The sequence below is a fragment of the Pseudopodoces humilis genome, chromosome 4 (assembly GCF_049639895.1).
Source record: "Pseudopodoces humilis isolate 2021_Gansu_Grassland_sample_001 chromosome 4, ASM4963989v1, whole genome shotgun sequence".
Taxonomy (NCBI): domain Eukaryota; kingdom Metazoa; phylum Chordata; class Aves; order Passeriformes; family Paridae; genus Pseudopodoces; species Pseudopodoces humilis.
In genome coordinates, this window is record NC_142203.1 from 65,516,581 (window position 1) to 65,529,217 (window position 12,637).

General features: G+C 37.5%; 1 protein-coding gene across 1 annotated transcript in view; it reads left to right on the forward strand.

Annotated features, from left to right (window-relative positions):
* NUP155 (nucleoporin 155) overlaps positions 1-12,637 on the forward strand; it is a 30,336-nt gene continuing 17,699 nt past the window's right edge. Inside the window, exons 1-15 of the mRNA XM_014257015.2 lie at positions 1-215; positions 1,200-1,337; positions 1,666-1,762; positions 2,795-2,865; positions 3,712-3,804; positions 4,592-4,758; positions 5,195-5,300; positions 5,877-5,950; positions 6,252-6,343; positions 6,460-6,557; positions 6,640-6,792; positions 7,089-7,189; positions 8,581-8,751; positions 9,740-9,850; positions 10,749-10,843. Of these exons, the coding sequence (XP_014112490.1) occupies positions 80-215; positions 1,200-1,337; positions 1,666-1,762; positions 2,795-2,865; positions 3,712-3,804; positions 4,592-4,758; positions 5,195-5,300; positions 5,877-5,950; positions 6,252-6,343; positions 6,460-6,557; positions 6,640-6,792; positions 7,089-7,189; positions 8,581-8,751; positions 9,740-9,850; positions 10,749-10,843 (1,703 nt within the window). The 5' untranslated portion in view covers positions 1-79. The remainder of the gene's footprint in view (positions 216-1,199; positions 1,338-1,665; positions 1,763-2,794; positions 2,866-3,711; positions 3,805-4,591; positions 4,759-5,194; positions 5,301-5,876; positions 5,951-6,251; positions 6,344-6,459; positions 6,558-6,639; positions 6,793-7,088; positions 7,190-8,580; positions 8,752-9,739; positions 9,851-10,748; positions 10,844-12,637) is intronic.

Here is a 12,637-nt window from a genome sequence, read left to right on the forward strand (position 1 = left end):
GGTGTAGCGGCGCGAGAGCGCGGGCCCGCCATCGCCGTGTCGCCGCTGCCCTCCTGTCGCCGGTGTCGCCTCCGTCGCGATGCCAGCCACCATGAGCCCGGCCGCGCCCGCTGCGCAGGAGGCGCTGGAAATCGCCGGCCGCATCATCGACCGGCAGATCCAGGATGACCGCTGCTACCCGGACCTGTCGGAGCTGCTGGCGGTGCCGGCGCCAGGTGAGCGAGGAGCGCCCGCTCGGGGTCCCTGTGGTCCCGGGCCCCGCCGCGGGGCGGCCGAGGCCGGCGCGGCCCGGCCGGACACACGTGCTGACTGTGGGCCCTGCTCGGAGACTGGGGCCGGGTGTGAGGAGGCGTCTCCATCGCGGGGTGGGGTGTGGGCCGTGCGCTGTCCGCTTCACTGCGCGGATGAGAGCTGTGGATGTGAGCACTTCAGGAGGGCTGGGCTTTAGCTGCCTCATGTCCCTCTAAATAGAGACGAAAACGGCCCTAATTTTCTGTTCTTCCTGTTGGGAAGTCCCGTGCAGAATGCTCTTATGGTAGCCATGTGCCCACAACCATGCCTAACTTACAAGTAGCTTGGAAAGCTCTCTTAAGCTTGTTTGACTTTTTTATTGTCTGCAGCTTTGTGTCACACTTTTAAGGTATACTTCCACCAAAAATAAAGAGTTTTGTTCTCCTTAACACATGGAGGCAGCATTTCCTTCTCCATTAGTGCCGACTGACTGGCAAAGTGGGCTCTAAAGAGGCATTCTAGTCGTATATATCCAGAGGTGGCTGGATGCAAACAGAGTATCTGCGTTCTCTTGCGCAGTGGATGTGCATGACCACAGTGTAACTGCTCTGGCAGCTTCGTGGATACACAGCACATAAAATAGTGCATGTTAGTGTTTTAAGTCTGTACTGGAAATACAGCCTTTCTAGGTGAAGGCGTATGCTTCTGGCTTGTTCATGTGAATGTCTGACCATACTGTGAAAAAAAGCACTGCACAATAAAAAGGGAGTAAAGGGTAGGCTGAGATCCTGGTGAGTTATTATAAGAGTGTGTTTGCAAATCTGTTTGCTCTTACCTCATTTGAGACTTAGATTTATTGATTGTGGTTTTGCTCCTGCAGGAGAAACCTTTGTCCAATTACATGTTTAAAGTCTCTGCAGCATCAAGATGTTTGAATTTTTTGTTTGTTTTTTTCTTTGTTCTTGCAGGTAGCCCTACTGTATCTGGTATGTCAGATATGGATTATCCTTTACAAGGACCAGGTTTGCTGTCAATACCCAATCTTCCAGAAATCAGCTCAGTCCGCCGAGTCCCACTTCCACCAGAGCTAGTGGAGCAGTTTGGACGTATCCTTATGTAAACAAATGTCTTAGATTGTGTAAGAGGTAATATTAGAAATGTCTTTCTGCCATATTTTTCTTCTCCAAACTTTTTGTCAGACTCCCAGCAAAAAACTTGAATGTTGTTCAGGTTCTCTTAGAAATACTCAAAGTGGTAACGAGGTACATTTGTGTAGAGTTGTTGGTGGAATTGGTTTCTAAATGAAGAATTTTGAAGTATCCAGATTGTGTAGTACTGTATGTTAATGATTTTTTTTAAAATTATTTTTTTAAAAAGAGGATTTTGCCATTGCTACCCAAAGTGCATTTAATCCTTACATCAGCAGTGCTTCAGATATGCAGTGCAATTGTATGATGGGAGTGTTTCCAGAGATCAGCAGAGCTTGGCTAACCATTGACAGTGACATCTTTATGTGGAACTATGAAGATGGGTATGTAGAGGATGTTGTTCTGTGATATTTTTCTATTGGTATTATACCAGAAATAAGCAGTTGCAGTAGTGGGAGATTGTTTACTGGAAGCATGGAAGCATGCTGTTCAGTTTAAGTGATCTTAATTCCATTTAGGTTTTACTAAGCTTTTGAATAGTAGGTATTTAAGGATCCATAAGAGTTAGTAATATTGCTGCCAAGTCATTATGGGTGAGAGAAAACTAAATGTATTTGCTTTGGGTCAGACATATCTAATATTCGAAAGTTACTGCACTTCTTACAAGGCTTTGCTTGTGCTGAAAAAGTTGATAAAAATTCCTCTATTGCCTAACTTTTATAAGTAGATTAAGTAAGTACTGAGATGCATTGGGTAATGCAGCACAGTGGTAAGGGAATAGGGCATTAGCATTTTGAAGTATTGTAATTGAAGCTCTCCATCCTTGCTTATTTTAAGAAAGTAAGTTGCTTATTAATGAAAAGTTTGTTACATTTTGAAATGGCATTGATAAGTTTATAGTTTGCTTGTTTGCTTCTTTATTTGCTCACACAGTAAGCATTTGTGTAGTATTGCTTTGTACGTATTGCTGCATTTCCTGAAAAAAACAAAGTTCAGATTAGCTACTATCTATATATTTACATTGTGTCAGAGTGTATGAAATACCTTCCCCAAAGAAGACAGCACTGCATGGTGTTAGTGATAGATAGTGGGGAAGAAGTTGGGAATTTTTGCATAATTTTCATGGAGGAAAAAAATCCCATGTGATTTTCTGCTCTTGATGTTAATCAATACTGCAGATGCAGCATTATATAATTCAGAGTAGACTGTATGAAAATCCAAAATATAAAATACTGCAGTTGGGTTTCAGGTTTGAAACTCAACTATAGGAACTTCAACTTAAATGGCCTGCTTTCACTGAAAGCTTCAGAGTGTTGCAAAAGCATTAGTAATTTTTAAATACACATTATTTTATTTACTTTGTTATTATATGATTCTATACGACAAATTTCATGCAGTTTTTTATTTATTGACAGAGGAGATCTGGCTTATTTTGATGGCCTGAGTGAAACTATTCTTGCAGTGGGCCTTGTAAAGCCAAAGGCAGGTAAGGAATATTATGACAGAGATTAGAATTGGACAGTACTGAACCTTCTGTGTATTTGTTTTAGACTTTATATATATATATCTATATATATTTTTGTGTTTTATACAAATGATACAGTATGAAGTAATATAAAAATCAAATTACGTTTTGGGGTTTTATTATATGTGTAGATATTAACATGCATGAGTTTAATGCATGGATGTGGCACTTGGTGCTACAGTTTAGTTGACATGGTGATATTCAGTCTCATGATTGGATTTAGTGGTCCTGGAGGTTTTTTCTAGACTCAATGATTCTATGATACGTGAAAACCTGTAGTTGTATATGTGTATATTTGTACACATAACAGAATGTATGGATTTGTTTTGCTTCTAGAAACATTATAAAATGAATTATGAGCCAAGAATAATGTGTAGTTTAACAATTATTTACTCTGATAAGCTTGCATTTTTTTCCACATCATGCTTTAACATTTATACTGTTTATAAATTTACATATTCAAGTGATAATTTCCATGAGATTCTAGTTTCTAGCTCTCACAGTTATTTCAGTATCTACTGCTAAGATAACAGTAAAGTCAAAGTTGAATTGGCAAGTGAGTTGAGTTTAAAAGAAGCATGTTGGTAAGAGAAATGTCATTTTAAAGATGCTGTGTTTTATGAAGTGGAAGTCAGCCTGCTTTCTGATACTCCTTTCTAATTCAAGAATTCTGCAGATCATTAGGCTTAATGTATGACTGTTCTGTCTAATCAGTTGATGTGGCTTTCCAATGGATTTATTTGCTTACATCATTGTGATCAAAGAAGCAGGCTGCTTCTAAACTAAAATGTTCTTCTTTTTGTTTAGGTATCTTCCAGCCTCATGTACGACACTTACTTGTCCTTGCTACTCCTGTGGATATTGTGATTTTAGGGCTTCATTGTTCTAATATACAGTCAGGTAATTCTCTCTTCTCCCCTTATTTCCAGTTGTGTATTAACACATGGCAGTGTGTTAATTCCCATGTGTATTTACACATGGCAGTTTTATTAGTAGTCATTCAAAAATTTTTGAAAAAACCCATGTGACAAGTGCCTTGCTAGTTTTTAAATCTTCAAATCATGTTACAAACAGGGAAGATAATTTTTATGGTGGGTGCACTTGCTGGATCATGGACTCCATGAGAAGCATTGAGTTTTATTACTCGCCTATTTAATGTAAAAAGAGCTTTTGGAACAGGTGCTCTTATTAATTGAACGGCATGTTGAAGAGGGAGAGAAGACAGGAACATGAGTCTTGAAACTGGTGAAGAGAATTCATTAACTGCGTTGGCATTGGTATGCCAACCATAAAAACTGAGAACCTGATAACATATTTTTATGCCATGTATACTAAGAGGAAAATCTGTTTGGTGAAAGTAAGAGAACATACATCTTGCTTTTTTTTTTTTTTTTTTTAAATAATATGTTGATGTAAAGGAGAAAACAAGTTGAAACGTGTTTTGGTGTGATTTAGAGGAGAGAACAGTCTATAGAAATGAAAAACATAACATTTCCTTCCTTGGAAACCTACATGGAATGGATTTGTTACTCTGTGGTTCACACTGGACAAAAGCTGTTCGTGAATATATTCAGTAACTATGAAACTTACTGTAATTTTTTTCTGGTGTCTGAAATGTTTCACAGACATGTAGATATTAAAACAGCTTAAAAATTAAAGAGGATGTTTGTTTGTTTGTTTACTGAAGGTACTGGATCGCTCAATGACAGCATATCTGGAGGAATGCAGCTGCTACCAGATCCCCTGTATTCTCTCCCTACTGACAACACCTACATCCTGGCAATAACATCCACTGATAATGGGAGGATCTTTCTGGCAGGAAAAGATGGCTGCTTATATGAAGTAGCATACCAGGTGACTGTGGGTTTTACACACAGGCTTTTTTCATTGCTTCACTGTTGTGGGATCACAGCAGTAATGGTTCTAAAATTTGTCAAGTTTGCAGTCTCTTTCCTTCTGTAATTGTGTTGCATGTCTTGGTTGCACAACTTGGAGTAGATGCATTTTTTGAAGAGGAAGTATTTATGTGGGATATAGCAGTGCGCAGTCAGTTTTGATCAAGTTTAAAAATTCAAATTGCGACATCTGCGCGCAGTTTTTTATGCAAAATTTTCCTTTTAATGATGTTTTCTTTCAATTGAATAATACATACGTGTTCAATTAAATCTAGTTTGCTGTTAGATCTTTACTTGTTTTCATACTTGTCCTTTGAATGACTTTTTTAATATTGCTCCTAGTTCAATTTTTGTTTTGCTTTTTCTTTCAATGCTGTATTTGTTTTAAATTGTAGGCTGAAGCAGGCTGGTTTAGCCAGCGCTGTAGAAAAATTAATCATTCAAAGAGTGCACTGTCTTTTCTTATTCCTTCGTTGCTACAGTTCACATTCTCAGAGGATGGTAAGTACTGATGTTAATGTTCTTATTAGCCAATAATTTAATGTAACCTTTTAAAATAATATTACCAAGAAATCAGTCTGAATATATTGCTTACTCAGAGCATTTAGTTACTGTCAATGACACTTGCAGTGTTTTATCATTATAAAAGAATTGCACAATCAAGACAGATTGCATGTTTAGTTCAGGATATAGATAGCAAAGACTGAAAAAGTGATATTTCTGACTAAAGTTAGTGATCCACAAAATTAATTAGTTAGTACCACAAAATTAATACACGCTTAGTGGTATCACCATATACGTGAAAAATGTATAAGTGAATAATCTTGCCCTCTTTTATTGCTTAGTGAAAAGTTATTTTGAAATTAAAGATTTTTGCTCTGGGATTTTTTTTGTTGTTTGTTTACTAGCAGTTGTATTAGTTGATTGCTGTTTTAAATCACTTAGAGCAGCAGTCCTGTATGAAAGTGCAGTTTTTGTGAACTTGCAATTCATTATTTTGTAGAGATTCTGTCTTAAACTTGCTTTCCAAAGTCCGGTGTTGATCTGCTGGTTCTCCATTTTTTCCTCCCTCTCCAGATCCTGTAGTGCAAATTGCCATTGACAACTCTCGAAATATCTTGTACACCCGCTCAGAAAAAGGAGTCCTGCAAGTATGTGACTTCTTACGACTCTTTGGTCTGTTACTAATATGTGCAGTAATGTACAGGTACCTTCGTAAGTTTACCTCAATACCTGAGAATCCTCTGTAGCTGTGTCAGGCCCTTACTTCTGTTTATCTTTCTGTAGCAATGTGTGTGCTGAAGACTTCAGTTACTTCTTTTCTGAGGAAAGAGTAGCCTCAATTCTATGGAAGCATGAGTACAAAATAAAAATACAGCTTGAGTTACTACTTGATACGTGAGACTGAATTTATTAATTTATAAATCACTAAGCTGTGTTATTGAATTGCAGGTTTATGATTTGGGACAAGATGGTCAAGGAATGACCAGGGTTACTTCTCTTTCACAAAATGCTATAGTTTCTGCTGCAGGGAGCATTGCTAGGTATGTTGGTGACATTTACAATGCAAGAGTCTTCCTTTAAGACCCACAGTTTCACAGTACAATTTTGAAGCATTTAGATCAAAAGTGTATTGGGGTTTTTTTGTTTTATTTTTCAGAACAATTGATCGTTCCGTATTTAAGCCTATTATTCAAATAGCAGTGATTGAAAATTCTGAATCCACAGATTGTCAGCTACTAGCAATCACACATGCAGGTAAAAAAGTATGCTAATTCCACTCTACTTAAACTGATAAATGGTATCTGCAAAGTTTTGACCCTTTTTATCTTTTGTTTAGGTGTCCGACTATATTTTAGTACGTCACAGTTTAAACATCCAACAGCTCGTCCTTCCATGTTAACCTTGGTCCATGTCCGATTGCCACCTGGGTTTTCAGCTTCTTCAAATGTAGAGAAGCCTGCAAAGGTTCACAGAGCTCTTTATAGCAAAGGTGAGCAGTGGAACGTGGCTCAGATGAGATTGTTTTGTGTGTGACAGTCACCATTACTTTTATCCCTACAAACATCTGTTCTACGTTTTAGGTGGCAAATGGTGTTAAAAGTGACTTTTTGAAGTACCATACGACATACAAATCCAGGAGATACTGTTTCCTGTATCTTATTATCTTCAGATTGTATGATAATAACTTAAAGATTGAGTTTTATAATTTAGGAATGAATTAATGAGTTTGCATTTAACGCACGATGATTGCTTCTAATATGGACTTATTATTGCTATTCTTGCTAGGGGTCCTGCTGATGGCAGCTTCAGAAAATGAAGATAATGACATCCTGTGGTGTGTCAATCATGATTCTTTCCCTTTTCAAAAGCCAATGATGGAAACACAGGTATAAAGCAAACTTCTGTATGATTTGATGATATCTAGATATTACATTTTCTGTCCTAATAACAGGTGCCTGAATGTTACTGTCTGCAAGAAATAAATAGGTCACAGAAAACTTCATGAGGAGTTTGGTTACTTTCACAAAGCTGTGAGTCTATCTTAGAAGGGATCCTTAGTTCAAACATAGATTTCTAAGTTGATGTGAGCTATATGTCAAAAGCAATTGCCTTGACTTCTACTTAATATATTTGAGAATTCTGTTGCCTGTAGCAATGCTGCATATTGTGCACAAACACAGAAGAACATGGCCCTCAGTCCCTAATAGTGAGGATCAGTATAAAATTTGATAAAGGTTGTAGATAAATGTAGATGATAGAAACTTTGGGACTCCTTATTTAAACTTACATACCATATCTTCATTCAAATCTGCACATAATGTATTCATTATTTCATGTGTTGGGGTGCGGTTTCTGACTTTCATTTTACTGATTGTTATGTAATTGGGTTTGTAAGAAAAGTTTGGAAGGGGCTAATTGCTTTATGTGTCAGTTCACTGAAAACACATATTTAATCTCTGAAAGACATTTCAAGTCTTCAGTGTTAGAGGTGTGGCATGTCAAAAACAGCGTTACTGAAGAAATAGCAGAGTTGGGAGTGAATGGAGGGAATATGTACATTAAAAACTTCATAGTCAAGTTTTGATTAATCTACTGTTTTAATTAATAACTTGCAAAGGAACTTTATAGTTGTTTCAGATCCCTTTCCTGCAAAAAATTAGAGATAAATATCCCAAGTGCCAACTTTTTCCCAAGGCATCAGACAGCAACAGGCAGCTAAGTTTCCCAAACAAAACTGCAGCCTATTCTTGAGCAGCAGTTCTTCCTGGTTAGCATATATAGTCTTATGGAATGTCTTCACTAATATCATCTCTTCTGGAGTTGTATTTGAAGTACTGTTGCCAGCTGAAAAAGTCTCGTAAGCCTTTGTAATTCAGTTGAAGCTTTTTTTATTTTTTTTTTAAGAAATCTTTTAAAGTCATGATGCTTATGGTGCTTAGTTCTGATGTGGTTAGTAGATGGTTGCTGTTTATCTTGTAGCAGCTTTACTTTGCAAATTGTTTTACATTTAAATGTAAAACACTGTCCTTGTCTCTCAAGCAATATATCATTCCCTTACTATTATTATTCCCTCCTAAAAGCAGCAGTGTATATATAACAGTAAATTTGATGGTAACTTTCTGTTAGACAGTACAAAAGCTTATTTTCTTTGGGTTTTCTTGTGTGAGGAGCAGATTCTATTCTGTGTAATTTTAAATGGTAAATAGTACAATATTACTATGGATGTACAAAACCCATGTCTGCTACCAAACTTCGTTAATACCTATCTGTTGTTCAGATGACAACCCGTGTTGATGGACATTCCTGGGCTCTTTCTGCTATTGATGAATTTAAAGTTCAGAAGATTGTGACACCACTAAATAAAGATATTATTCCCATAACTGATTCACCTGTGGTTGTGCAGCAACACATGCTGCCACCAAAGAGGTTTGTCCTGCTTTCAGCCCAAGTGAGTATTGCTTGATATAGGTTACCAGAACAATTAAGTATGAAATTAGACTTCTCGTCTAAACCTGTACATAATTAATTTTAGATATGTTTTAAGGATTATGTTACGAATATGAAAAGCAATCAGGAAGAGGATTACTGGAACTATCTGTACCTATTTTAAATTTACTCACATGTTTTAGATCAACTTCTTTTATATAGTGTAATGATAGCTTTTGTTGCTCTCCAGAAACCCTTGCAGATACAAATTTGGGAAGTTCTTTTAGCCTTGATTATGTGAAATTCAAGTTCAAGTAAATATTGTTGGTAATTGAAATTTGAGTTAATAATTTCTTATTTGTCATAGAAAAAGTCCCAAAAAGTTTTTTTTTGAGAGGGTTTTAGAAAACAAACCCACAAAAAGAAAGAAGTGAAATTTCCTGCTTTTCTGATTACATTTAGCAATATTTTTGCAGCTCAATATCGTAACAAATATCTTTGACTATTTATAATAATGTTTAAATATTAATATCTTGCAAACTCTAGACCTGCACGCAGGTCTAATAGCAGCTGTTTTGTTAAGGGCATTAATTGGGCGCTTTCCAGTATTTAGTTGGAAATGCAGGGAAGGTGATCAATGTGAAGTCTTACCAGGCCTTGAATTCTTCAAGTATTTTTCTTCCAGGCAGTTTTCAGGATTTGCAAGATGAATGAAGCCTTTATTATCTGCATATACTTGCATATGCTTATATTCTATGCTTTGTGTTAGGCTAAGAATAACAATATTAACTCAGTTTATGGAGAGTTTATAGCCATTGCAATACTACCCTGCCTTTCCTTGATTCACTAGTGATATTAAGAATTGGGCTTTGGGCACCAGGTACGTTTTGATCCAGTGGTGCAGTGGAGGAAAACTCAGAATGCCAAATATTAACATCATGGAAATGGGTGTGTTATGATTAAACAGAGTAAAGACAACTTTAGTCTCACTTGCTTTACCTTACTTTTAGGGAAGCTTTATGTTTCATAAACTCAGACCTGTTGATCAGCTGCGGCATCTTCTTGTGAGCAATACAGGTGGAGATGGAGAAGAGATTGAGAGATTTTTCAAGTTGCATCAGGTAAGAGCTTTTGATATGTTATGAAAAATGGAAAACTTGTCATTCTTTTGTTGTTGCTGCAACCTTCTGGTCAATGTTCCATTTACCAGTTAAAGTAGCTGGTAAATTTTTCTTTTTTTTTGTCTACATAAAACTATATTGTATAGAGAAATAATTTCTCATTTTATGAGAAATCTAAAATAAAATGTGTAATTCACTTTCTCTGAAATTCCTGTCTTGCATGCAGAAGTGTAGTGCTCTTCTTGGTTTAGAAAGAAGTTCATCTGAGAGCAGGAGAGGAAAAGTTTCTAAAAAAGTTGAATTCCTATGAAAAAACATCCAAAGGGATTTTTATATTTTGAAGGCCAGTAGAAATGTGTTGGTCTGGGTATTCTTTTTTAATAGCAGCTTAAGGTAAACAAGAAACAAGCAGAAGTTAGGTTATTGTGGTTTACAATTTTAACATGACTGGTGTTGTGTAGTATCTGTAGTGAGTGTTCATTGTAATCTGTTCTCTTGTCCTTGGAGGGGACATGACTGGTATTGTAACAGCTTATTAGAATATGCAAACATTGATTTTTACAAGTATTTTTTCTTCAAACACTATTGTAATTTATGTTTTTGTGTTTGTAGAAATTGCATAAGTCTTAGCCATACTTAAATGTTAGGCATAGAGATTGTTCCCTACCAGTAGTATTACTGAGTTTGCGAAAAATTTATAGCAAAAACTTACCTGATACAGTGGAATAACTTGCTAGAATACACTTCTTGTCTATAATTAGGAAGAGCTTATTTCCCTGGCTTCTAAATAAAATTATGCAGAAAGTATTTTCTGTTTTAGTTATCAAGGAATATAGCTTCTATACATTTCTTATCAACTTAATGTAAGACACCATGCTAACATTGTAATATGCTCTAGGAGGATCAGGCCTGTGCCACTTGCCTTATTTTGGCCTGCTCAAGTGCTGCATATGATAGAGAAGTATCTGCCTGGGCTACTCGAGCATTCTTCAGGTAAGTTTTAATTCTGTCTGTCATTCTGAATATTAGGATCATTATGGTCACTAAACACTTGTACAGGCTTTTTAACCTGCTGCCAGTTCAGGTCCTGGTGACTTTTGTTTATTGGTGTTGATGTTTTTGGTGGTAGTGGTGGTGGTTTTGGTTGGTTGCTTCAGCTATGGTTGTTGTTGTTTAGTTCAGTTTGTTTTTTGCAGTACAATTTGAGTGATGAAGTATTAACTTCCACTCTAGAGGATTAAAGTCTAACGCAGAAAACAAATTTGAGCAGCCCCTCCCCCAATTATTTATGTTTATGTAACAGAAATTGAATAATATTAAACAATAAAACTTTTTGCTGTTCGATGAGATGGCAAATCCAGAAAAAGTCCTTTTCATGGGGTGTAACTCAGCTTGCTCAGGTTCTTATCAGTTCCTCTGGCGCTGGAAAGTGCTGAAGCCCAGGCCCCAGTGGGCCACAGGCATGAGCTCCTGGGGTTTGGTTGGGTTTTTAGTCCAGAGTAGGTTTGAACAGATCCAATAAAAAGAAAACACAGTTTAGGGAACTTCTCTGCCGCAGCTAGCTAAAAACTAACTAAAAGCAAAGGAGAGCTCTATCCCGCTGTCTGTCTGTGGTGCAGACAGCACAGTCCAGGAGCAGGGGGCAGTGAGTGCTCTTTCTGAACACAAACCACACTTCTTTTCCCCTTTCGCTCTCAGAGCCTGTCTTAAAGGTGCAGAACTTAATATGTAACATAAACAAGGTGATTTGGGATACAAACATCATAAAAATCACCCCAGGACACCCATATATCACTGCATATCCTTGGTATGGTGCAAATATGTGTATTTTCATTAGCTGCCTTAAAGAAGTTGGTGTATACATTAAGTCACAAAATTGTTTGGGTTGGAAGGGACCTTAAAGACCATCTAGTTTCAACCCTTCTGCCTTGGGCAGGAATACTACCCACTTGATAATGTTGCTTAAGGCCCCATCTATCCTGGCTTTGAATACTTTAATAAATCAAATAGTCTCACTGTCTTTAGCCAACCTCTTCCAGTGCCTCACCTACCTCACAGTAAAGAATTTTTTCCTAATACCTAACCTAAATCTCTTTGATCTTTTAGTTTAAAACCATTCTCTGTCCTGTCGATATCTGCTCTTGTAAAAAGTTGTTCTCCCTTGATTTTTATAAGACACCCTTTAAGTCCTGGAAGGTGCTATAAAGTCTCCCCAGAGTCTTCTCATCTCCCAGCTGAACAACCCCAGCTCTCACTCTGTCTTGACAGCAAAGCTGCTCCAGCACCCTGATTGTCTTCATGGCTTCATGTGGACCTGCTCCAGTGGGTCCAAAGTCTTTCTTCAAGTGAGGACCCCAGAGCTGGATGCAGTGGGGGTGTGTATTGAGGCATCACAAAGATGGGGTGGAAGGGGAGAATCACCTGACCACTCCTCTGTTGATGCAGCTTAGAATAGTGTTGACTTTTAGGGCACTGTTGGTTTATTTACAGCTCTTCATCCATGAGAGCTCCTAAGTGTTTCTCCATGGAACTGCCCTCAATGAGTTTTTTTCCCAGTCTATGCTCTGTCTGGGATTGCCCTGACCCAAGTGCAGCACCTCGCACTTGGCCTTGTTGGACCTCATGAGGTTCTTGTGACCCTATATTGTGACACCTATATTATGACACCCTTGGCTGTCCTCAAAGGGAGAAAAACCAGGTTTTTTGTAAGATACGGCTGTTGAGAGTGATGATAAAATATGCAGCTTGGAGTGTTGTGTTCCCAAAAACTTACTAGTTCCTTGCCAA